At 45.0% G+C, this 23,637-nt stretch overlaps 1 protein-coding gene across 1 annotated transcript in view; it reads right to left on the bottom strand.

The window, feature by feature from the left end:
• The window catches only part of LOC141172566 (probable glutamate receptor), a 54,293-nt gene continuing 30,656 nt past the window's right edge, over positions 1–23,637 (bottom strand). Inside the window, exons 5-11 of the mRNA XM_073656917.1 lie at positions 23,392–23,574; positions 21,302–21,528; positions 20,630–20,727; positions 19,536–19,756; positions 18,725–18,950; positions 5,469–5,719; positions 1–3,096 (exon numbers count right to left, since the gene is read on the bottom strand). Of these exons, the coding sequence (XP_073513018.1) occupies positions 3,007–3,096; positions 5,469–5,719; positions 18,725–18,950; positions 19,536–19,756; positions 20,630–20,727; positions 21,302–21,528; positions 23,392–23,574 (1,296 nt within the window). The 3' untranslated portion in view covers positions 1–3,006. The remainder of the gene's footprint in view (positions 3,097–5,468; positions 5,720–18,724; positions 18,951–19,535; positions 19,757–20,629; positions 20,728–21,301; positions 21,529–23,391; positions 23,575–23,637) is intronic.

Here is a 23,637-nt window from a genome sequence, read left to right as displayed (position 1 = left end):
TTACAGTTTGTCATTTTTCACGTTTATTAAAGGAATTAGTGTAGCAAGTCAATAACTGTTAGATTACATCCACGACGTTCTGTATATATTCTGCTCTCACAGATCACAATCACAGTCTGGGAACTGAACCACTGATTAATACTGTAGCACACCAATAAAAAAACATACTTAATCTGTAGAGATCTCTAGCTGCCTTTATACCACGATGTCCCCGCCCTGCCACTACAGCATTTACAACACGCTAAGGTACGTTTGCTCTCGGTGAGATTGACGCTGATGGGAGTGATTGTTCCTACTAGTAGTAATTTTTTCTTATGTATTTTCTTAACAGCTTTTTGTAAAATATCAAATCCTATGAATTAAAGGGGTTGTACAACCTCACCCCTTTATGTACTATAGGGAATAGATCAAATCTGAATTACTTGTACGGTTGCCGTTAAACATGACCTGTCACTTCCCATAAATATGTATATATATATTTTTTTTTACCTGGTGTAAATGCCGCTGTTCTCCAGAATCCGGCGCTGTTTTTCTTATGTTCCTGCGCCTTTTCATTCCTGAGATATGGCCCCTTCTTCCCTGTATAATAAATGTCACTTTAGCCAATTGGGCGTAGTTCTAAACTCTTCTCTGGTAATCTTAAGAGCCATGCCTAATTGGCTAAAAGACTAGCATTATATACAGGGAAGAAGGGGCCATATCTCAGGAGTATACGATTGGGCATATTGAAACCCAACATGCCCAATGCATCTTTCACTCAAAATCTGTCCTTTTGAAGACACGTGAGATCATCAGCCAATTCTACCAATGGATAACATTTTATATAGCAGACTAAAAAAAATGATAGAAATTGGCTGCTTAGTTTTTGATCTTTTTCACTAACCTATATCACGCCCAATATCACACAATACTAGACTACATGCAAAATAATAATAATCTATGCTCCTTGAATCTAGATTATAAATCTGTCTTTACTGTGAATTGAAGTCAAGCAATTTTGTATTTATTTGTTTTTTTACTTTCCAAATTACAAAGGGTAAAAAGTGCCTTTTTTAGGGGGGGGGGAGGGGGAGAAGTTAACAGGTCTGATTTTAGGGTATCTTTTGAGTTGCAGACCTCCCTCAGTGAATGCCACAGCAGCATAAACTAGTATGCAATTTTTGTTTTGCAAAAATGCAATAGCTGAGAAGGGATAATCTCATCTACAATGCTGCTACTTAAAAAAAAAAAAAAAAAAAAAAATGCCCCCTCTTTTGCACGAGGCATTTTTGCAATTGGTTTTCATTAATCATTTTGTCTTTGTGTTGCACTGCCTATTGCAGGCTGCAGAATGGCTTAGCTGAGAATCCATCAGTGAGCGTATTCTGATGGAAGAGTTTATAACCACATGACAGTGGTTGTAAGTTGGCTAAGGGTCTGTGCCCACGATGCGTTTTTCAAGCGTTTATGCTGCGGAATTTTTCCAGCGGAAATCCGTCCCCAATGAAATTCCGCACTTTCAATGCCCATGCTGTGCATTTTTCCGCATCGTTTTTGATGTGCGGAAAACTCCACAGCATGTCCATTATTTGTGAGTTTACGCAGGCGGAATTACCATCTACAATGCATTAGAAAACGCAAGGCAATTCCGCATGTGCGAAAAAGTGCAAAAAACGCGTGTCAAATTCAGCACGCGTTTTTCCGGGCAAGGAGATGCAGAAATGAAGCAGAAATTTTCTGCATAGTGGGCACATAGCTTAAGAGGAGTTCAGAATTAAGGATAAGGGCTCTTTCAGTTGTCTGTGATCATCATCGGTCCGATCTCGGATCACAATGCATGGACTGACTGAGCGTCTCCTGATCCAAGCATCAGTTTTCGGGGTCGGGAAACGCGTGATCAGTCTATGCATTGAGATCGGACTGATTATCATGGATGTCTGAAAGAGCCCAAATAGTTAAACTCTCTCATCAGCTCACTGACTGATTCTCAGATCACTCAGTCAATGCCTAGTGCTGGCTGCAGAATATCTCTAGTTCTAGCAGCAAAATGGCAAAATTCGGACACTGACGTTTCCTGGAAATCCATTTTAATGTTCGGGGAGAGGGAGAATTTTGCTACTCCAAAGTTCAGGTTCCCATTGTTTTTAATTTATTTCGGGTTCTGGGGCAGTTCTGGTACTTGAGCCGAATAAAGGTCTGTTGCCAGAACCCAAACATCTACAGGCTATAACATCTGTATTGCATTATTTGCAATGAAACCAAATTGGAAAAGTAATTCTCTGTGATCTTGGCCATCATTGCTTCTTCTGACCTCTCCCAAGTCTACTTCATTCACTTTGGATCACACAAGTTGGACCTTCTTTTCAAACAGGTCTTCTCTTCCCAAAGAATGAACAAAAACAGGTAGGAAGACATTTTTTTTATTTTTACCTTGATTCCTGGTCTCCATAATTTCAAACACTCCTATCAGATATTAGTTGCTAACACTTGGTTAATTATAGGTCAATGAGAATACAGCCCCCTACTACTTTTAGAAGTCTATCACCCACCCTAAAATGAGGTTTTGCATTGTTTTTTACATTGTCGTACATGGATATTCCCAAATCCTTGTGAACATCCGTTCTGATTGGTTACCTTTTAGTTTTAATGGATTACCTAGGTCAAAAAACCCATGCCAGGAGTCCGGGGGACTCGCGCCAAGTTAACCATTAGTAGTTGCTCAATCTTCCATTTAGGATAAGTTCTCTTACACTTTTTTCTGGCAGCCAATCATTCATTTTTAGATACTTATGTACCTGATCAGTGCGTGAGGATGTGATAGTTATGTTCTTCTACCCCTGGGACATAAGAAAATCTACACTAAATTCAGGTCTAAGAAATCGTAGTAATTTTATAATTGTTAAGAGCACCGTAATTATGACTGGTCAATGCACGAGTACAGAAAGGCACCACTACAGCAAGCAGATTATTCACTGCAAATTTACAAGTCTCCATCATTTTTTCTCATTTCTCCAACTAGCGGTGATCTTACGGTTGCACCTTTTCCAGACTTTCCTGATTTTGTGTTCTTCCGAAACGCTGACCGATTTCTTCTGCGAATGCAGAACAGCAAGATTTCTGCAAAGACAAATGCAATGGATGATTACCATTGTGCACGTAAAAAGGCTTAGTCGTGCCGTAAAGAGTTGTAGGACTCAAAGGGGATATCCCTCACTGGACAGAGCCACTCCATACTGGATCGGTATTGTGCAGTTTGAACAGGCTTCTCGGCAGGTGTGTGGGGTCATAACTAGGGATGAGCGGACCTGTGGAAGTTCGGGTTCTAGTACCCAACCCGAACTTTATCCCAAAGTTCGGTTTGAGTACCAGAACTGTACCCAAACCCCATTGAAAACAATGGGGGCCAAGATATTTGAGGCCGAAAATTCCACCCTCTCCACCGGAACTCCGAACATTGTAACTGCCTTCCAGGGGAAGTCAGTATTTGTCGTTTAGCACCGAACACAAAATAGTTGTTTTTTTTTACTTCGCTCATCTCTAGCCGTAACAGTTCACTTCTGATTCGTTAGTCAATGCCCCTTGACGGCGCCGGATAACTTTTTTTAATCTGTATGGGAGCCTTAAAAGTCAGCGGAAGCCACCATTGATATTGGGGAAGGGAGATAAGGATCAGATTCATGTGTTCTCCAAGTAGATAAGCCACCACCAGATGATTGTGGCAGTGGCTTAGTCAGCTCTTTCCTTCGAGAACGGATTCGCGAGAGGTCTTCTGCTCTCCTTACCTCCCAGCTCTTCTTTTGATGAGCCAGGCTGAAGCAACGTTGTATGCAGGTCACGCCATAATGATGACCCGTAATCAAAAAAGAAGTAAGGAATGCAAGAAGCTTCGCAGGCCTCCTGTCCAGTGGTCACAATACTGAAAATCTCTTCTTCCACCTCTACCTGAAAGCTCAGCCGAGACTTCATGAGTTCGGAGAAGAGTTTAGGTATGGTAGATTGAGATTTGGTGTTTGGCAATTGATCAAGACAGATTTCTTCCCTCCTTCTTTAGAACATTATAAATTCCCTCTGTTTTTTGGGGAACTCCTCCAGCGGCCAACTAATGCAAAATATTTCAGAAATTATTTTTTCATCTATCCAAAAATTAACATTGCAATATAAAATATATATATGTTTTAGGAAAGCAGTCATTAGTTTAGGATCTCCGAACCTACCAATATGTTATATGAGTGGGGTTTAGCTTTCTGAAATTGGCTGTTGTGGCACGGAGTGGTAAGAAGACATTTCGCAGATGAAGCGTATTCATGCTCACATGAAGCACAGGGCAGGACACCTTGTTTGATTGAATCCCTTCCCTTTTTTATACTTAAAAAGGGTATTCCCATCTCCAAGATCCTATTGCAATATATAGTAGGGGTAATAATAATGATATTCGCAAATACCACCAATTAGAAATGTAGTATAGTTCTTCTGATTAGCTATGTCGCTTACCCCATGTGCAGGGCATTGCAGTAGCTTGGGTATCCATGGTTGCTACCACTCATATAGTGACAGTCAGTTAGTTGTTAGTGGCCATAACCATGGATATCTAAGCTACTGCAATGCCCTCCACATGGAGAAAGCGACATAGTGAATCAGAAGAACTAGACTACAATTCTAATTGGAGGTATTTGCTAATATTATTATTGCATATTGGGTTAGGATCTTGGAGATGGCAATATACCTTTAAAGGAAACTTGTTTTAGGGCCACTAAACCACCATCATGTCATTAATATTCCAAGGAAAGGAAAAGATTACTGTCCTCTTATGTCTATTCCATGTGCCCACTGCTGATGGACTCCTCTCCCTGGGGATGTATAAACCGTTGTAGTAGTTTGGAGCTGGGCAGATTTGGGACATTAAACCCCCAGCTGAGTAATGATTTGCTGGTGGCTCGGTGGCCCCAAGTCCAGTGGCAGGCTTACTGCAAAATATATTTACAAGTCCTCTATTAATTTATTTTTCATTACTTCAGTGCATGTATTTGAAACGAAATTTTTTTGCATTTGAGTTTAATAAAAATTTTTACTATGTGGCTCCCCCCCCCCCCACACACACAATTGATGGGGAATTTGCAACTCTTAACGGTTTGTTTTTTTCTCCCAGGAGTTGATTTATGATCATAAAACACAAAGTGGAGCTAAACTTTGATGTGGTCATAAATTAGCTCAGAAAAATACATATAAAAACAGTTATAAACTTTGCATCAGAATGAGCTCATTGACAGATTCTCAGTTACTTCATTCTGTAGCCAACAATATGCCAAAAAAACAAATGCCCGTAAAATCCAAACGATGCAAAACTTTTAATGAAACTCAATTGCAAAATTATTTTTAGGCCAAAATTCATGCATTTAAGCAAAAAAAACAAACAAACCCTTAAAGTGTCCATTTAATTTAACTATGTCATTCTGTGAGGATTGGATAGGAACAGATGAGGGAATATTTACCTGCTGTTGGTCCCCCTTGCACTTTGATTTACACACCAACTCAATGAATGATACGATCAGTGCCAGAGCCAGACCGATGCCTAGAATGAGGAAGATGCCACCCAGGGTATGGGGTTGTACTGGCGCCCAGCCGGCCTGCGCTTGTGTTTCCGTACATGTGTTTTCCCACCACTTTTGGCGCAGATACTCCAGATTGCCTGTTTCAAATTGTTCCAGAATCGCGATGGTCAGAGGTCTGATGAGCGGTGAGTCTGCAAACATGGAGAGGAGAAATATGGATATCTGATTCTGTGCCACCAATGCAAACCTAGAGCGCCTACAAGAGCTTCCTGCAAAAAATGCAGCGATAAAAAATGCTCAAAACAACTTGCATCATAATAATTTCTATGTAATAAGGACTCAATGATCATATGATAACGCTTTTGAGCGAGGACACCAGATGCTGCTGATCCAATTACAACCACTTCCAGGAGTTGTAGAAAGAGAAATTTTATTGTATATAAAAAGGGTTACACATTTCGGCAGTGGATCAGTGGCTTCATATCTCCATAGACCATACACCATAATGTAAAGCAGGGGTGCACAACATTTTTTGGTTTAACGGCCGTAATCTCATACTGAACTAATCCCGAGGGCTGCAAAAAAATGTTAAGGGGTGTTTACATGAATACATCACCAATACCACCATTAGTACATCACCAGAACCAAATTTTGAATATTTAAGGAGGATTTGAAGAGATTCTGCTCAGTTTCTGTTGAAAAAACTCAGTGCATGTTCACACTTGAGTTTTTAGAGTAAAAAATGAGTAGAATCTCGCCAAATCCTTTTCATAATCTCAAAATTGTAAATTTTGAGGATTTTTAAGTTTTAACATAGCCATGAAGCACGTTTTAGATTGCTACATGTGTACAAGATCAGAACTACTGTCAGCACGTGATTGCACCGCCAGAACCATAGTCAGTACATGAATTTGGCGTCAGAACCACAGTCAGTACATGGATTTGGCGTCAGAATCACAGTCAGTACATGAATTTGGCATCAGAACCACCGTTAATACATGAATTTGGTGTCAGAACCACCGTCAGCATATTGTCACGGGTGTGTCAGAAGTGACAGACATTCGCCCTACAGTTGGTTGCAGGAGATCTTTGTTTGGCATTATAGACACCTACTTAGAGGCTGTCTCTCTGAGGCCCAGTGGCTACCTTCCTCTGACTAATTCACACCCTGGCCTGGGTGTATAAACACCTTCTGTCTGCTAGAGGGAGGTGCCGGTGATACTCACCTTATCCCTTGTGAAGGCTCGGAGCAAGTGCATTACTCTTCTTCCTCTCGGGAGCTATGTAGACGGGTGTTCATCTCTCTGAAGTCGACTAAAGCTAAGCTATCTTCCCTTGTTTGTTCTCCCTTGTTGTCTTTAGTTGTCAGTGGGGATCGACTAGGGAAAGACAGGGCGAGATTCGCGTGTGGCGATTGGTGAACAACCAATATAGGAACGTCAGTGGAGACAGGGTGATAGTAGATCAGCCTAGGAGGTCTCCACTCCCCCCTTTCCTTAGTGTCTGGGCTCCCTTCTTCTTTCCTTTGTGTTGCACTGAGTCTTTCCCACACCTTGCATGACAATATCGCCGGCCAAGCACATTTTGAAAAGGAAAAAAAAATGACACTTAGGTTTTTTTTTTTGTGTGTGTGTGTGTTTTTTGGGCATGTTTTTTTTCCCCTTTCTCCTTGGCATGGGTTCAGCTGGAGAGCTCGCAGAGCGGCTGCGCAGTCTGTCTGTGGAGGTGAATGGCCTCCGCTGTGAGGTTCAGCAGCAGTATCAGCGGTTACAGGCCGCCAATGTGGAGTCTCTGCAGGTAGGCCTGTCCAGCCTGAATCCAAGGTTGCCCTCCCGGACAGGTTTACAGGAGGTAAGGACAAGCTTTTTGTTTTCAAGGAGGCCTGCAAACTGTCTTTTAAGCTCTGTCCTTGCGCCTCCGGAAATGAGGAGCAACGGGTTGGAATTGTGATCTCTCTACTGCAGGGAGATCCTCAGTCGTGGGCATTTCCTTTACCGCAGGACTCGGTGTCTCTCTAGGGGTTTTTCGGGGCTCTAGCCCTCATCTATGATAGCCAAGGCGACTCGGTCAGGGTTGAGTCTAGGCTATGTCGCCTTCAGCAGGAAAATCGGTCAGTGGAGATGTACAGTTCTGAATTCCGTAGATGGGCAATGGATTCCAAATGGAATGACTCAGCCCTTAGAAGTCAATTTTGTGAGGGTCTTACTGAAAGATTGAAAGATGCCTTGGCAGTATAAGAAACCCCTCAGTCCTTGGAGGCTGCCATGTCTTTGGCCATACGTCTTGATAGACTTCTTCGGGATAGAGGGGTGAGACCACCTTCTCCGGGGCCTTCTTGTCGGGGTTGTGTACCTCTGCCAGGGGAGCGTTCTGGGGGTGAACCAGTACTGGGGGAGGTGGAGGATCCCATGCAGTTAGGGGGGGCCTTTGCATCATACATTTCCCTAGAGATTCGCAACAAAAAAGGCATTTTTTTTTGTGGGAAAAGAACATTTTGTTGGGACCTGTCCTTCAATTTTTAAACAAAAGGAGACTCTATTAACTCTTGGTAGTCTGGAGTTGCATAAACAAGGAGTGCATTTTGGGTATCCCTTAGCTTGTTAAACATAATCCGTTGGTGGATTGGCAAACCGGGGAGATTATTGAATGGGGAGATTACTGCCATGAGAACTGTTTAGATATTTCCCTTGCTAGTGTCTCTACAGAAATATTACCTGTAGTGATTGGCGAGCACTAAAATGCTTGTTAGCTCGTTGCTCGGGTCGAGCACATTGGAATACTAGGGTGCTCGACCCGAGCAACGAGCCCAATGTAAGTCTATGGGAAGCTCGAGCATTTTGCAGGCAGCTCCCCCCAGTGGTCTGCAGAGGGCCTAAAAATTGCCCAAATCAATGGGAACAGTACTCAAATGACATGGGAACAGCATGGGAAAGACCCCTGGAAGCATTTCTGACTCCAGGTCACTGCTGTCAACAATGTTGTCAGAGGTATTACGCCACTTTTACTGACTCACAATAAAACATACAAAATGGATTTTCCTGGGAAATATGTTAAGGAACATCCTTTCCAGGGTAGTGACTTGTATATAAGGCAAAATAAATAACCAAAAACAAAAATACTCCTACACACCTTGGGCTATGTTCACACATAGCGTTTTTGCACTTTTGCATTGCTTTCAACCGTGGCAAATGCATTCACCGGGAAATGTCATTTTAACATTTTACAACCTTATTTGGCAATGTGGTGTGTGAGACATGATCAGACACATCCTGTTTCATTTATGAAGGATGGACTCTGAAAATCACAAAGCCTATTTTTATAGGGCCATCAGGCGGCCTTTACTCTTCTTAAAGGGCCAGCAGTCGGCCCTTACTATTCTCGGAGAGCCATCTGCCGGCTAGGCTTTGTTGTTCCCATTACTAAAGAGTGGGTCTCCTATACTGTTATTGCGTATGCAGTGAGTGGCAGGGCTGCCCAAAATTTGGACGCACCCCAATACCCCTTTGAAAATTGGGACACGCCCCAATACCCCTTTGAAGAGGTTTAGAGGAGGGTCTCCTAAAAACAGTGTTGCCATTATTAGGAAGTGGGTCTCCCATAGTGTTTGCCTATGCCGTGAATGCAAGGGTTGCCAAAAATTGGGAGGCACTCCAATGCCCCTTGGAAGAGACGTAGAGGGCCTCACGAAAAAATGTTCCCATTAGAAAGGAGCGTGTCTCCTATACTTGTAATGCCCATGCACTAAGTGTATGGGCTGACAAACATTTACCCCTGGGGGGTATACATGAACATACTGTATAAAAACATTTTTTTACGGGCATCATAAACAGCCTTTAAAAAAATTATGTGGGTGTTGCATCATGGACCACTGTCACCCTGGTGATATGGTGGTGAAGGATGAGGAGAAGGAGGAAGAGGAGGAGGACAAGAGCAAATAGCCAAAATCAGGAAGCATATACCCATGTCTGGGTGTGAAAGGTGCATGGGAATACATCTCCCAAAAAAAGACACTGGATTTGAGTTTGTTATGCTGCTATCATTCGGTGGTGTTGAGAAGTCTGGCCCAATCCAGCCCTTGTTCATTTTTATAAGAGTCAGCCTGTCAGCATTTTCAGTTGACAGGCTGATGCGCTTATCAGTTATAATTCCACCAGCGGCACTAAAAACCAGCTCCGATAAAATGCTAGCGGCAGGGCAGGCAAGGACCTCCAACGCATAGTGCGCCAGTTCATTCCACATATCCAGCTTGGATACACAATAATTATAAGGCACAGAGGAATCACGGAGGACGTTGGTACAGTCAGCAATATACTCCCTCAGCATCTTCCCAAACCTTGCACTCCTTGTGAGAGTACCCCGCACCTCAGGGCCTGTGCGATGGGAGGGGCTGAGAAAATTCTCCGAGAACTTTGACCGTGTTCCCCTGCCTCTACGGGATTGGAGTTGTCTCTCTCGCCTGTAGTCCTTGGTTGTCCAACGAACTTTGACCTCTGCCGCCAGTGTTTTCAGATAGGAATTTTTTTAATAGTTCTATGTGACGCCTCTACTCGAAAAAAGCCCTTTTCTTTACCCTGGGAGATGGGGGACTCGGAGTCGGGTCCTGTGATGGAGAGATGGGGTGCAGCCGTGGCCCGGAACCGACCCGTGCTCAGGGCCGTCACATTAAAAGGATGGTGTGGGCTTATCCGGGTTGAGTGGCTGATTTACGACTATGCCACCTGTGGCACCTGGTGAAGGCCACCAGCGCCGCTGCAGTCCGCTGAGGCATGGTGGTATGGCGGCCATAGGTATTACTACTCCCCACAGGCGGAGCAAGGCCTCAGGGCAGAGGGACAGGATGGAGGGGGAGTAGTAGTAGAGGAGAACAGATGCCACGTCGCACGGTGTGGCGCAGAATAAACAGTCCGGAGGCCATAGGGGTGAGCTTCCAAGGCTTTACTCACTTTAGAGTTGGCAGAAGGAAGGCGACTCCCTGCTCCCCGCAGAGTCCTGCAGTCACCAGGGACGGGGGGTCCGACCACCTCCGAGCAAGTCCAGCAGTCCATCGGGACCCCGCACCAGAGTGTTCCTGAACTACAGACCGAATCCTTTCCTGTCCATGTGTGTGCGAATAGGCCGGGTCTTCCTCTGAGCTCTTCTCAGAACAAGGGTACGGGAGGCAGCTCCGCTCCTTCCGATACCCGGTGGGATCCTCAGGGCCTTCCGGGCTTTCCCGACCAGGACATGGAGTAGCAAGGTCGGGTGTCGGGGGCCGGTCTTGCAGCCGGACTCCCTCTGAATATATCAGTTGGTGAGGACAGGTGGCGTACGCCGCTCCGTCTGCATCCTCCCCGGGATCCATTTGCTATGGAGCCACACTCTTAATCTCCGGGCCTTCTTGGTCCTGGTCCTTGACCAGGTCGAGACATTCCTTATCTACAACCCGCCCCTCGTCCCAAGGCCGGGGTACGAGGGCTGTGTCTCCATCCGATGCAGGCCCACACAGCATCCGCGTTAGGGTGGGAGATCACAGTACCACTCAGCAATTTACAGCATGAACTAAACTACAAGGACCAAGATGGCTTTGTATTAAATATGAATTATTAAGTGTCACCAAATTGTGAGTCCTCCACCCTCACCCACTAACTGGTTCCCCTAACTCTTGGTTCCCCAGTATCCCTGTAACCAGGAGGGCATCACCTAGTGCATACTAGCTCCCTCTGGTGGAGAAATGTGGTTTTGGATGCTAAGGAAGGGTCCCGATCATCACACTGTCCATACCTCAGAGGAGGAGCACTACACTCCATTAGAGAAGTGCAGCATCCCTGTGGGGGTCGAACCCTCAGGGGCGCCACATCTACAACAAGGGCCTTCTGGTACTGCCCCATTTTTGTAGACCGGTCTGCCTCAGGAATAAGAGATATAAAGTTCTCCTTCTAGCGTGGGTCTAGAAGTGTCACCAACCAGTAATGGCTGTCACTCAAAATTTTGAGAACGCGAGGGTCATGGGAAAGGGAACATAACAAACTCAGCCATGCGTGCCAGACGGCTAACAGGCAAGACTTCCGTGTCCTCTCCAAGAGGATGACTGACCATGCTCTCCTCCTCTCTGTCCTCAGGCCATCCACGCTGAATAGACAGTATGACAGTTGTGCAGGTAGTACCGTCTACAGCGCAGAAAACTAGCTCCTGTTCTTCCTCCTCCTTTTCTTCCTCCTCTTCCTCATTGTCACCCAATCCACATTGGGATGAGATGAGGCTAGGCTGTGTGTAATCACCCTGTATGGTTCCTTGCTCCATCTCATCGTGCTCCGCCTGCAATGCATCCTCTTTGATTGTGATCAGAGAGCATTTCAGAAGACAGAGAAGCGGGATGGTGACGCTAATTATGGCATCATCGCCGCTCACTATCTAGGTGGAGTCCTCAAAGTTTTGGATGATGGTATATATGTCTGACATCCATGTCCACTCCTGAGGTCTTATGTGTGGAGTCTGACCTGAATACCGACGGCCTTGTTGATGGTGGTTCTCAACAACTGCCCTCTCCTGCTAACAAATCCTTTCCAACATCTGCAGTGTAGCGTTGGGGACATCACACACCAGTCTGTGAGCCGGAAGCTGCAAACGCTACTGAAACACGGCAAGGGCGGTGGAAGCTGTAGGTGACTTTATAAAATGGGTACACAGGCTTCGTACTTTAACAAGCAGTTCCGGAAGCTCCGGATAGGTTTTGAGAAACCGCGAGGTTAAGCACATGGGCCATTCATGGTGCTTGTGTGAGCTCGCCTCAGAGCCACCACCAGGTTCCGGACATTGTCACACACGACCATGCCTGGCTGTAGGTTCAGCGGTGTGAGCCACAGATCTGCCTGCTCTTTCAGAGCTGTCCACAACTCTTCAGTATTGTGCGGTTTGTCACCTAAGCATATTAGCTTCAGCACAGCCTGTTGCCACTTGGCTGAGGCAGTGCTTCAGTGCTTCCAGCTTGTGACTGATGTGGTCATTTCGGAGAAGGAGGCTGAAGAGGAGGAGGCTAAGCAGGATGAGGTGCAGGAGCTGTAGACTGTGGGGGCAACCCTGATAGACCTAAGGCCCGCAATCCCTGGCGTCAGGAGGACATGTTCGTCCCAAGGTCCGACTGGGTCCCGGCTTCCACTATGTTAACCCAGTATGCTGTCAGCGAGATGTACAGTCCCAGCCCACAAGCACATGTCCACATGTCCATGGTTTGATGGACTTTACCGGTGACAGCGTTGTTAAGGGCACAGCTAATGTTTTGGGACACGTGCTTGTGTAATGCGAGGACAACACACCGGGAGAAATAGTGGCGGCAGGGGACAGAGTACCGAGGGACGGCCACCGCCATCAGGTTGCGGAATGCTTCCGTCTCCGTGAACCTAAAAGGCAACATTTCGAGCGCAAGCAGTCGTGAAATGTGGGAATTTAGTAGTGTGGCCTGTGGGGCGTTGGCTGCATATTTGCGCTTGCGTTCCAAATACTGGGGTATGGACAACTGACGTGGACATGCTTCCTGATGCTGCTACTTGTGTGCAACGACAGGTGCAGGGCAGGAGGTATCTTCACATGCACCATGGACAGGGATTGGCTTGCATGCACAACAGCGGAAGAAGCAATGGTGCCACCCGCAGACACTGTTCCTGGACCCTGGGGTTCGGCCCACAAAGTCAGGTGCTTTGCTGCCATGTGCCTGATCATGCTGGTGGTGGTCAGGCTGGTCGTTTTGCCACCCCTGCTGATGCTGGTCTAGCAGGTGGTGCAAGTGGCCTTTTTGGGGTTATCGGCTGAGTCTTTAAAAAACAACCAGACTCTGGAAGACCTAACAGTTGTACTGGCATCTTCCTTCATGTTGGTGTTACGAGGAACGGTTGTCTGCCTTCTGTCTGCGGCCACCACACTGCTTCTTCCTGCCTGTTGGGGTGCTCTGCCTTCCTCCCCCTGTGTGCTGCTGTCTTCGCTCTGCATGTCCTCCTGCCAGGTTGGGTCAGTTACTGTATCATCCACCACCTCGTCTTCCACTTCCGCACCCTGATTCTCCTCCTGACTTTCTGGCAATTGTGTCTCATAATTGTCCACCTCTTGTGACACTTTCCCACCGTTGCCTTCGTGTGACCGTGGCTGCTCAGATATTTGGGCATCGCTAAATCTGATCTCCTCTTGCCCCGCTTCAAGTGGACCGGGCGAGAGGCCCGAATCTATACATGGAAAAGTGAACAGCTCTTCGGAGTGTCCAAGTGTGGGATAAGTTGTCTCTGGGCACTCGGCATGGTGGGAGGAAGGAGGTTCAGGGTGAGGAATATGCGGTCCAGACTCTCGGCTACTGAGACTTGACCGTGTGGAAGAGAGGGTGGTGGTGGTGGCTAAGTGACTGAAAGCATTATCTGCTATCCAACCAATAACCTTATCACACTGCTCTGTGCTCAATAGTGGTGTGCTGTGGTCCCCTATTAATTGGGACAGGAAGGTCGAGCGAGAAGATGTGGTTGTTTGTTGTGGCACAATTTCAGCTTGCCCACGGCCTTGGCCTCGGCCTCTGCATGCACCATCACCATCACGTCCAGTTCCCTGTCTCTTGTCACGTGCCTTGCCCATTTTAAATGGAGGACAATATCTTCCACGCTCACTACAAATGGCTGAATTTGGAGCGAACTTATATGTGATCCGTGTGACGGACAAACCACAGTTTTAAATAGCTGGCCTGTAGGTTACTATTTTGAACAGCAAACCGTTGTCAAAAAGTTCGCTGACACACAAACAAATTTTTAATGGAGGCCAGAAATGGCAGTATTTTCTGAAAACGTATATGTGATCCGTGTGGTGGACAAACCACAGTTTTGAATAGCTGGATTTTTAGAGCTGTAATATGGAAAGGACCTGGCTGTATTTTGCAGTGCCAACAAGCAAATGGCGCAGAAAAACTGTGTTCTCTGGATTGCTTTTTAAGCAAATAATGAGGATTAAGATCCAAAAAAAAAATTATTCCTGGCCCCTGAGACCTGGGCCTATGTCTAGAAATGTCTAACAGCAGCAGCAGACAAAACTGGAATGGAGCCTCTTGTGCTATATGCACTGCAGTCTGCTATATACACTGCCTGCCTGATAGCTTTGCAGATGGATTAGTTCTCAGAAGGACTGTTTGTTGAGATGGATATGTGTAATATGCTTCTGTTCTACCTACACTACCTAATAAACAAGCAAATCTCTCCCTAGCTCAGCAGCAGCTCTACCTACTATGTTTGATTCCGGAGTGACTGACTAGCACAGCGGCGCCAGGTCTGCTATAGATCTGATGACACTATGTGGCCAGCCAATCACTGTAATGCCACAACCAACATGGCTGCGGCATTACAGGGTGTGGCAGGCAATCCCTGTATGTTCATTGGCTCTGTAAAGAACGCCAAACATGCAGGGAGGGGACCCGAGCTCCCGCCGAGCAACCCCGGAAATACTTGGTGAGCGCCAAGCATCTCGAGCAGTGAGGTGCTCGGGCGAGCACCAAGCAGTAGCGAGCATGCTCCCTCATCACTAATTACCTGCTTTCTGTCTGGTTTTGAGGACGCTTTTTCTGAGAGGGGGAGTCAGGATTTACCTCCCCACTGTGCTTATGACTGTCCTATTAACCTGACCCCCGGAGCTAAACTACAGAAGTCCAGACAGTATAATCTTTCTGGCCCTGAGAGACAAGCCATGAAGGATTTAATTGTGGAAAGTCTGGAGAAGGGACATATCAGACCCTCATCTTCACCTGTGGCGGCAACAAAAGATGTTGGTCTACGTCCCTGTTTAGATTTCCAGGAATTGAATCAAATTACCATCCGTGATCCATAATCTCTTCCTCTGATTCCTGATTTGTTCAGCCAGGTTGTGGGACCTAAGGTTTTCTCCAAGTTGGATTTAAGAGGACCTACAATCTGGTTAAAATCAGAGAAGGGGACGAATGGAAAACAGCGTTCAGTACCCCGGAAGGACATTTTGAGAGTCTGATTATGCCTTTTGGCTTGACCAATGCACCTGCAGTATTCCAGCATTTCATAAATTATATTTTCCATCATTTGGCGGGGAGGTTTGTTGTGGTCTGTCTGTAACATGTTGACATGTCTTTCTGGTAATGAGCTCATATTTATGACAGTGTAAATTTCTCCTGCAATGACTTAGTCCGGCAATTAGGGGTCAGCAAGAAACAAGTAAAGGAAAAGCCTGGGGATCTGTAAAAAGCCCAGGGAAAGAGAGATCCAGGAAGTCCAGAGAGAGAAGGCGACGTGCGTCTAATGCTGTTTGACGTTGGAGAGCTTATACAGACTGGAGCCAGACTTTGTCTTCAAGGAGAAGCTGTGCCTTGTGAGTAACTGAGATATGTGACCGGTCACCAACTGTGTAGTCAGTTAGGGAAAGCTAGTCAGTGATTCCAGTAGTGCTGAGAACTGCCTGGTGTATATCACTGCTGATGGACTGATCAGGCATGATCCAGAGATTGTGAAGGATCTGGTATACTAAGACTGTGCACGTGGATATTACAAAGGAGCCCTGGTGTGAACTACACTTTGAGACTGAGATTGATTCTAATTCCTGCTTACACCTGCTGATCATACCCTGTGGCCGGAGATCAGGGTCTAGTTAAAGGTTTAGTTTGTTAACTGTTTGTACATGTATTAAGTCTGAGAGATTTCTCTTTGCTCTTGTAAGAAGAGAAACTGTACACTGTATAGGTAACGCGTTGGTAAAATATATATCAGTGTTCTCTAAGGGGAAAACAAGGGTACCCAGATCCCATTGTATTAGTGTGGGAGGGGGGTGTAAGGTTATATTCCTGGGAGGACCACGTGCCACGTCCGCGGTAACGTCCTGGGTAGGCCCTGTACTGAATAAGGGTGGGAGCGGCATAGCCCAGGGGTAGATTGGCTCATCCCCGTGAGATTAGCACTTGGGCTCTCTTGGGCTGCATAACTTGTATTTTGTGTTAGTGGCTGTTGTGGCCCATATTTTGTAGAATTGTTTAACCTTGTCATTTTTGTGACCAGTAAAAAAGAAAGTTATTTGCCACTATACAAAGGTCGGAGTCATTCATAGCAGCGCCGTATTCCTCATACACATTCGACCAGCGTTCCGGTCGTTACATATCTGGACGATATTTTGGTTTATTCACCTGATTTTGAGACCCATCGGGGGCATGTTAAGCAGATGCTTCAGATATTAAGGGATAACAAACTTTATGTCAAACTGAAGAAATATGTTTTCGCTGTTCAGGAGGTGCAGTTTTTGGGGTACTTGTTGTCATCTTCGGGTTTTCAGATGGATCTGGAGAAGATCCGTGCAGTCCTTGACTGGGAACGTCCCAAGAACCTGAAGGCTGTACAACGTTTTCTGGCCTTTACTAATTTTTACCGGAAATTCATCCAAAATTACTCAGTAATTGTGAAACCCCTTACTGACATGACTAAGAAGGGGTCTGATTTTTCCAAATGGTCGGAGGCTTCCCTCCAGGCTTTTTCTTCCTTAAAGAATCACTTTGCCACTGCACCTATTCTCAGTCATCCCGATGTTTCTCAACCCTTTATTGTGGAGGTTGATGTCTCGGATGTCGGGGTTGGGGCTGTGTTGTCTCAGGGTCCGTCCCCTGGTAAATGGCGTCCATGCACCTTCTTTTCTAAAATATTGTCTTTGGCTGAGAGAAATTTTGACGTGAGTAATACGGAACTTTTGGCGATCAAATTGGCGTTTCTAAGACATTGGTTGGAGAGACTGTCTCTCTAGGACCCAGTGGCTACCTTCTCCTGGCTAATTAACACCCTGGCCTGGGTGTATAAATATCTTCTGTCTGCTAGAGGGAGGTGCCGGCGATACTCACATTACCCCTTGTGAAGGCTTGGAGCAAGTGAATTACTCTTCTTCCTCTCTGGAGCTATGAGGATGGGTGTTCATCTCTCTGAAGTTGACTAAAGCTAAGCTATCTTGTTTGTTCCCCCTCGTTGTCTTTAGTTGTTAGTGGGGATCGACTAGCGTTCATCCCCTTCCCTTCCCTAGCCAGGACCTAACGCCAGGGAAAGACAGGGCGAGGTTCGCTTGCGGCGATTGGTGAAGAACCAATATAGGGACGATAGTGGAGACAGGGTGAGATTAGATCAGCCTAGGAGGTATCCACTCGCCACTTTCCCCAGTGTCTGGGCTCTTTTTCCCTCTTCCTTTTGTGTTGCACTAAGTCTTTCCCACACCTTGCGTGACATTCATGAATGCAGCCCCAGAACCACCGTCTGTACATGGATACAGCACAAAGCTTAATACAGCAATCAATTGTAATGTCAGGTCAGCCCTTTATATAATTGTATTACTTGAACCTACAAGTTGTTGTTACCAGCCATCATCAGACTGCAGACCATACTGGAACCACAGGACTGATGACACAGGCAGTATCATAAATAACATTTATCTGAAAGATGCAAATACATTTGAATTTAGAAAGGAGGGAGCGTAGTCTTCCTGGCAGCTCCACGGGCTGCACAACATCTTTGGGTGGGATGCATGCAGCCCACGAGTTGTATGTTGTGCAGGCCTGATGTAAAGAATCCAGATGTCATCTGAGTGCACTTGGATTTTTTTCATGGAACCATAGACATGAATGGGCGAGTGTCATCCGATTCTCATAGGATACTCATGCATGCTGCGATTTTTTTTCCTCTGACTACTCTGCACAAGACCTGCGGCTGATCTCATGGTATAATTAATATGAGCCCAGATGAGACAGATGATTGCACATGGCCATATCACTATTTACCTGCAGGCATCCATTGACTAACACATGGGTCTGGTTTGGCCATGTGCACTCACCTGCACCGTTTGGTAACACCCAAGCTTCTTGCCCCTGTCCACATACCATTATTATATGATTGCTCAACACATTACTGCCTGGTGCAGGGCACAGCTGGGTATATATGATCATGCCCCATCACCAACCTCATCATAATGCAATGTAAATGTGACGTTGGCCATACACAAGACGGGGGATCTCCTCGATCCTCACCATAGACATGTACATTAGGCTCAGCCATGCATGTTTAGCCTCCTTGCAGATCATAAGATCGGGCATGTTGAAATCCAACATGCCTTATCTTGGTTTTTTTTTTGTGTCCTCAAAAATGTTAACAGTATATAATTTTAGTTACACAAAATGACGGCAGAAATCAGCAAAACAGATATAGAAATACCTGATGAGGCAGCGATGCCGTAACCTCGGCCTCCAATAACTTCTGGCACGCGGACAAGATCGCAGTGTTTGGCCACCACAAAGTCTTGGCTGATGGATTCCCCCAGGAAGGCGTAGTTTGACTCTCTCACTTTTTGGACTCCTTCAGAGAAAGTCTTCACAAGGACCCGGTCCTTTCTTTTATCCATGTACTCGAAAATCATTCGGTAAGTTGGGTTCTTAGAATACTGTATGGAGGGTAAGTGACGGGTCGGTATATAATTTCTTTTTAGGATATGAAAACTTTGTGGCATTTTTTTTTTATTAAACCGATGTATTTTTGGCTAAAAAGCATTTTTTTTGCAATGGGGTTTCCTAAAAAATTTTTGGAGCGTGTAATTTCTACAGCCTTTGATTATCACTGTACATAAGCAGAACACAGAATGAGTTATCAATCAAATTAGTCAGTGAGCTTGTCACATTGCAGGGTGCATATCCCTTGTCCTTATACTCCAGAATGATCTATAAGGGCTACAGTCAGGATCAATGACAGATCTCACTGGTAACTTATTCTGCTATGTACTGTCATACATACAGGCTGTAGAAGCCAAATCTGTGTTTTTAATCGTATTTTAAAAATTCTTTGCAGTCAGAAATATTTCTTAAGTGTTAAAAAAGCCCCCAATATTATACATTTAAATATACAAAAACACTTATATATGATTTTGAGATATTTCATTTTAATCACCCAAAAAAGGACAAATCTTTGGCTACAAAATGCAGATTATCCCTTGACCGAGTGGCCAAAAGCCGAAAGAACGAGACTCAGTTACCTTGAAGAAATTGAAGGTGGAGGAGTTGGCTAATGTCCCAAACTCAACTTTATTTTGCTTCAGCAAATCATCAAATTTCTCAATCTTTAATGTTTGATCTTTGGCGTTATTTACGTACGAGGCAAAGCTGGCGATATACGCAGCCAGCAGAGTAATGGAAAAGAGCCACCAAATAACGGCAATGATTCGGGCAGACACAGACTTTGGCTGAGGCTCCACACCTGTGGAATATAAAGTAGATCGTTTATAATACAAATATAGCCACAGCATTAAATAGTGTTCTTAGACCTGATGAGACTGGTGTATTTACAATGCAAAATCTATTTTAGAATGGCTGTATAATCTTGATATTCAAATCGTTCACCAGGTTTTTGCTATGTAATCTGAGAGCAGCATAACGTAGGGGCTGAGACACTGATTCCAGCGATGTGTCACTTACTGTGCTGCTTGTTGTCATTTTGATGCAATCACAGTTTTATCTGCTGCAGATTTAACAGAGCTCAGAAGGCTGAGCTTTGTTTAACCCCGCCCACACCGCTGATTGGCTTCTTTCTGTGTACACTGTGCATATGCAGAAAGCTGCCAATCAGTGGAGGGGTTAGGTTGGACTAGGAGGCAGAGAGACACCTAGTCCTGTAGTGAATCTCCTGCTGATAAAACACTGATTTTATTGAAACAGCAACACACATTGCTGGAATCAGAGTCTCTCCGCCTGCAGCTGCACTCATGCTGCTTTCAGAGTACATAGCAAAAACCTGGTGACAGATCTCATTACGATGAACATTTTAGAAGCCCAACAATAGATTCAGTGCGCTCATGAGTCAGCCTCTTCCCATCCAGCCTGACTGACAGCTGCAGCTTGTACTGAGCAGTGTGAGATCTCAGCAGGGAGGAGAGACACTGAGGAGCTGTCGACCAGGCTAGATGGGTGGAGATCCAGTCAGACTTTCATAAAAGATTTTACTACAATACTGACATGAAGTTTCAAAGTAACTACAACAGCCTCATCAGGTCTAAGAGATCTGTTTAATAATTTATGCGGTTTGTATTGTGAAATCTGGTGACAGATCCGCTTTTAGGATGGTGCGACTTACCTTGCAGTGTGAATGCCCCCATGCCAAACCAAAGACTGTTCAGGATAGTATACTGGTTCTGTTCATTGGAGGGTTCGGCCCATTCGCATGGACTTAACCTAATAAAACATAAAGTCACTGACACTTAGGTGTTACATTACATGGAAGGTGCAGATTTTCCTCGCGGAGATCTATTTAGTTTTTAGGACAACGACCTAGGAAAAAAGAAAAGTTAGTCAAAGTGGGCACTTGTACCGGAGGAGACCTGGTTTAGAAGAAAACAACCTCATTAGGGTAATTTCTGTGAATAAAGGGGGATCCTGTTCCAAATTAGAGATCGGCTACCAGACATGTCCATGGACAGCCCATTAATTCCCCCATTATGACAGTGGTCCTCAACAATTCCAAAAGTGATGACGTCCTGTCCATCAATCAGCTGACTGCTGCAGCCAATCACTGGCCTTAATGGTAAGATGTATGTGCAGCAAACAGAGCACTGATTGGCTGCAGCAGTCAAGTGACTGATGATTGGGATGTCATTACCGAAGCAGTGTCGGCGCTGGAACGGTTGGAGATTCAAGAATAAACGAATAGTTATTTCCTTATTTTAGAACATTTCGAACCTTAGAGACAATTTTGAAGGTTCCCATAAACCCCTTTAATGATTAGGACAAGTGCTCGGGCCGTTCTCACCTTCCCACGAGGAACAGGCACAGGCTGGTGATCACATAGGAGATTAGGATTCCTATCCACAACTCTCTGCTGAAAGGATTTAGGAAGCCGAAAAGGTAAGACCCCTCTGAAGACGACTCTTTCTTGAGGAGTATGCCGATGCCCGTCTGGAGATAGGGTTTGGTGAATGAGATTACGTTTTCTCGCACCGCAGTAATGGTTAAAGGAGCCACTGCCAAGTCCACTTCCTAGAAAAACAAAAAGATGTAAATTAAACAAATCGATGAGTGTTTCTCACTCACAAGTCAATTGTATTGTCAAGTAAATTAGGTCTCCTTGTTTTCCTAAAAACAGCGCCACTCTTACCCAAGGGTCTTGTCTGGTATTACAGCTTGTCTCTATTCAAGTGCAATACCAGACACAGTCCACAGACAGGAGAGGCACTGTTTCTAGAAAATAATAGACTTTTTCTAATGGTGAACAACTAACTCTTTTAAGTGGCACTAAATGCAAGTAACGTATAGGTGTGACACAGTGCTGTGGTAGAGGCTTTATATACCATTTGTGATCAGTATGCTATTCTCCTTTATACCATGGTCTGAAACCCCGTTTTGTCCCATAGTTAGGATGAACATGCTTGTGTGAATGTGCAGCGTTTATCTGTCCACAGAACGTAGTCTGTTGACCGAACATTAACCTTCTATAAAGTGGGCTTACCTGTTACCTGGACCAGCCACCGTTTGATTGCAAACAGTGGATGCGTTATATGAAAGAACTTTTGCATACTTTTTTTTAACATTTTTTAAAATATGTTATTAGGTGGCCACACGGGCATACCACACCGTTGCGATGGGGCATGTGAGCTGGTGCCAAATGGCACTGCTACTACCAATTCTTTTGGCATCTCTGTACCAACAGAGATGCAGATACCGTTGAATATAATGGTGTAGGAGAGAGCCGTCAGCTCCCTGCTCCACCATTCAGCCCCTGTCTGTGTATCTGAGTGTCATCACAGCAGTCATGATGACATCACTATATCATTCCTGCTGTGTCCTGCTTAGTCCACAACACAAGCTGCAGAGACCGGCACAGTGCATTAGGGAAACCAGTGTTAGGTGAGTAGTTTTTTCTATCTTTTATAAATGTCAGTCACTACTTTTGGAACCCTGTGGGGTCATCCTACTGTGTGTTGGTCCATCATACTGTGTGGGGGGCTGTGGTGACGTTCTACGTTGTGTGAGTGACTGTGGTGGTATTATACTCTGTGGGTGGCTGTTGTGGTCATAATACTTAATGGGGGAGCTGTGGTGGTCATCATACTGTGTGGGGACATAGCACTAAGTGGGGGCAATTATACTATATGGTGCCATCTTACTGGGTGGGATGCCACAACAGTTTTTCCACGACCAGTAATGCATATTGCAGTTGTTCTGCTGCAGCCAAAATATAGAGACCAGAATAGTGGTGAAGCAATGTTGGACCTAGGGAGGGTGAGTAGTATCTCTAGCTTTTATTTTACATACCTGGAAGTGATTGGGGTCCACTTTGTTGAAAGTGGAAAAACCCAATCAGGAGACAGATTTAGCCCCCGGATAATGACAAGTATGTTCAGAAAAAAATTCAAAACTGGGAGAGATAATAACGAAACATTGGAAAGTTGGAAAGTCAATAACTATGGTACCCGTGCTATCTCTAAATTTGACAAGATATGGGTTCTATGGATTGATGGCTCTGGTTTGACATCTAGGGAACTGAGGAGATTTCACCTCGGCTTGCTTTGAGTTGCGTTTATATGATGCCTCAAATTAAACTTCTTTGAAAATTAATAATGTTATTAGTACTTCCGCAAGTTATATGTAATTGGATTGATTATTGTTACTATGTTCAAATATTTGTTCATCTAATTATGTTGGTTTTGCAGAGCCAGGATGTATAAATAACTCATGTTTAAGGCTTCTTAAGGTTGGGGGGGTGGAGAACTGTGTTTCTCCAATGTTTATCTGGTTGTTGTTGTTTTTTTTATTTTTACCTTTGTGAAAATCTTTATAAAAGTTAATAAAAAACATCTGATTAAAAAAACAAACAAACAAAAAAAACACTATGGTACCCACCTTCCTAACGATCTCACCAACCATCCCATTCCACACTCCATTCTGGTCCTTGGCGCCGTACCGACCGTCTTTCACCACATGCAAAGTGTAGTTAAATTCCAAGGCTTGAGAAAGCTCAGACAGAAGATCCACACAGTATCCTTCTAATTCACCCGATTCTTTCATCATAGTGAAGGGCTTCTCCTGTTGTAGAAGATCGGAACGTATATTATTATAGGGAACTTGTCGGCAGCTCTCCCACCCGAA

This window comes from Phyllobates terribilis, unplaced genomic scaffold (assembly GCF_046119375.1).
Source record: "Phyllobates terribilis strain yellow unplaced genomic scaffold, ASM4611937v1 Scaffold_12__6_contigs__length_324123572, whole genome shotgun sequence".
Classification (NCBI taxonomy): Eukaryota; Metazoa; Chordata; class Amphibia; order Anura; family Dendrobatidae; genus Phyllobates; species Phyllobates terribilis.
This window is presented reverse-complemented; position numbering and strand designations above follow the sequence as displayed.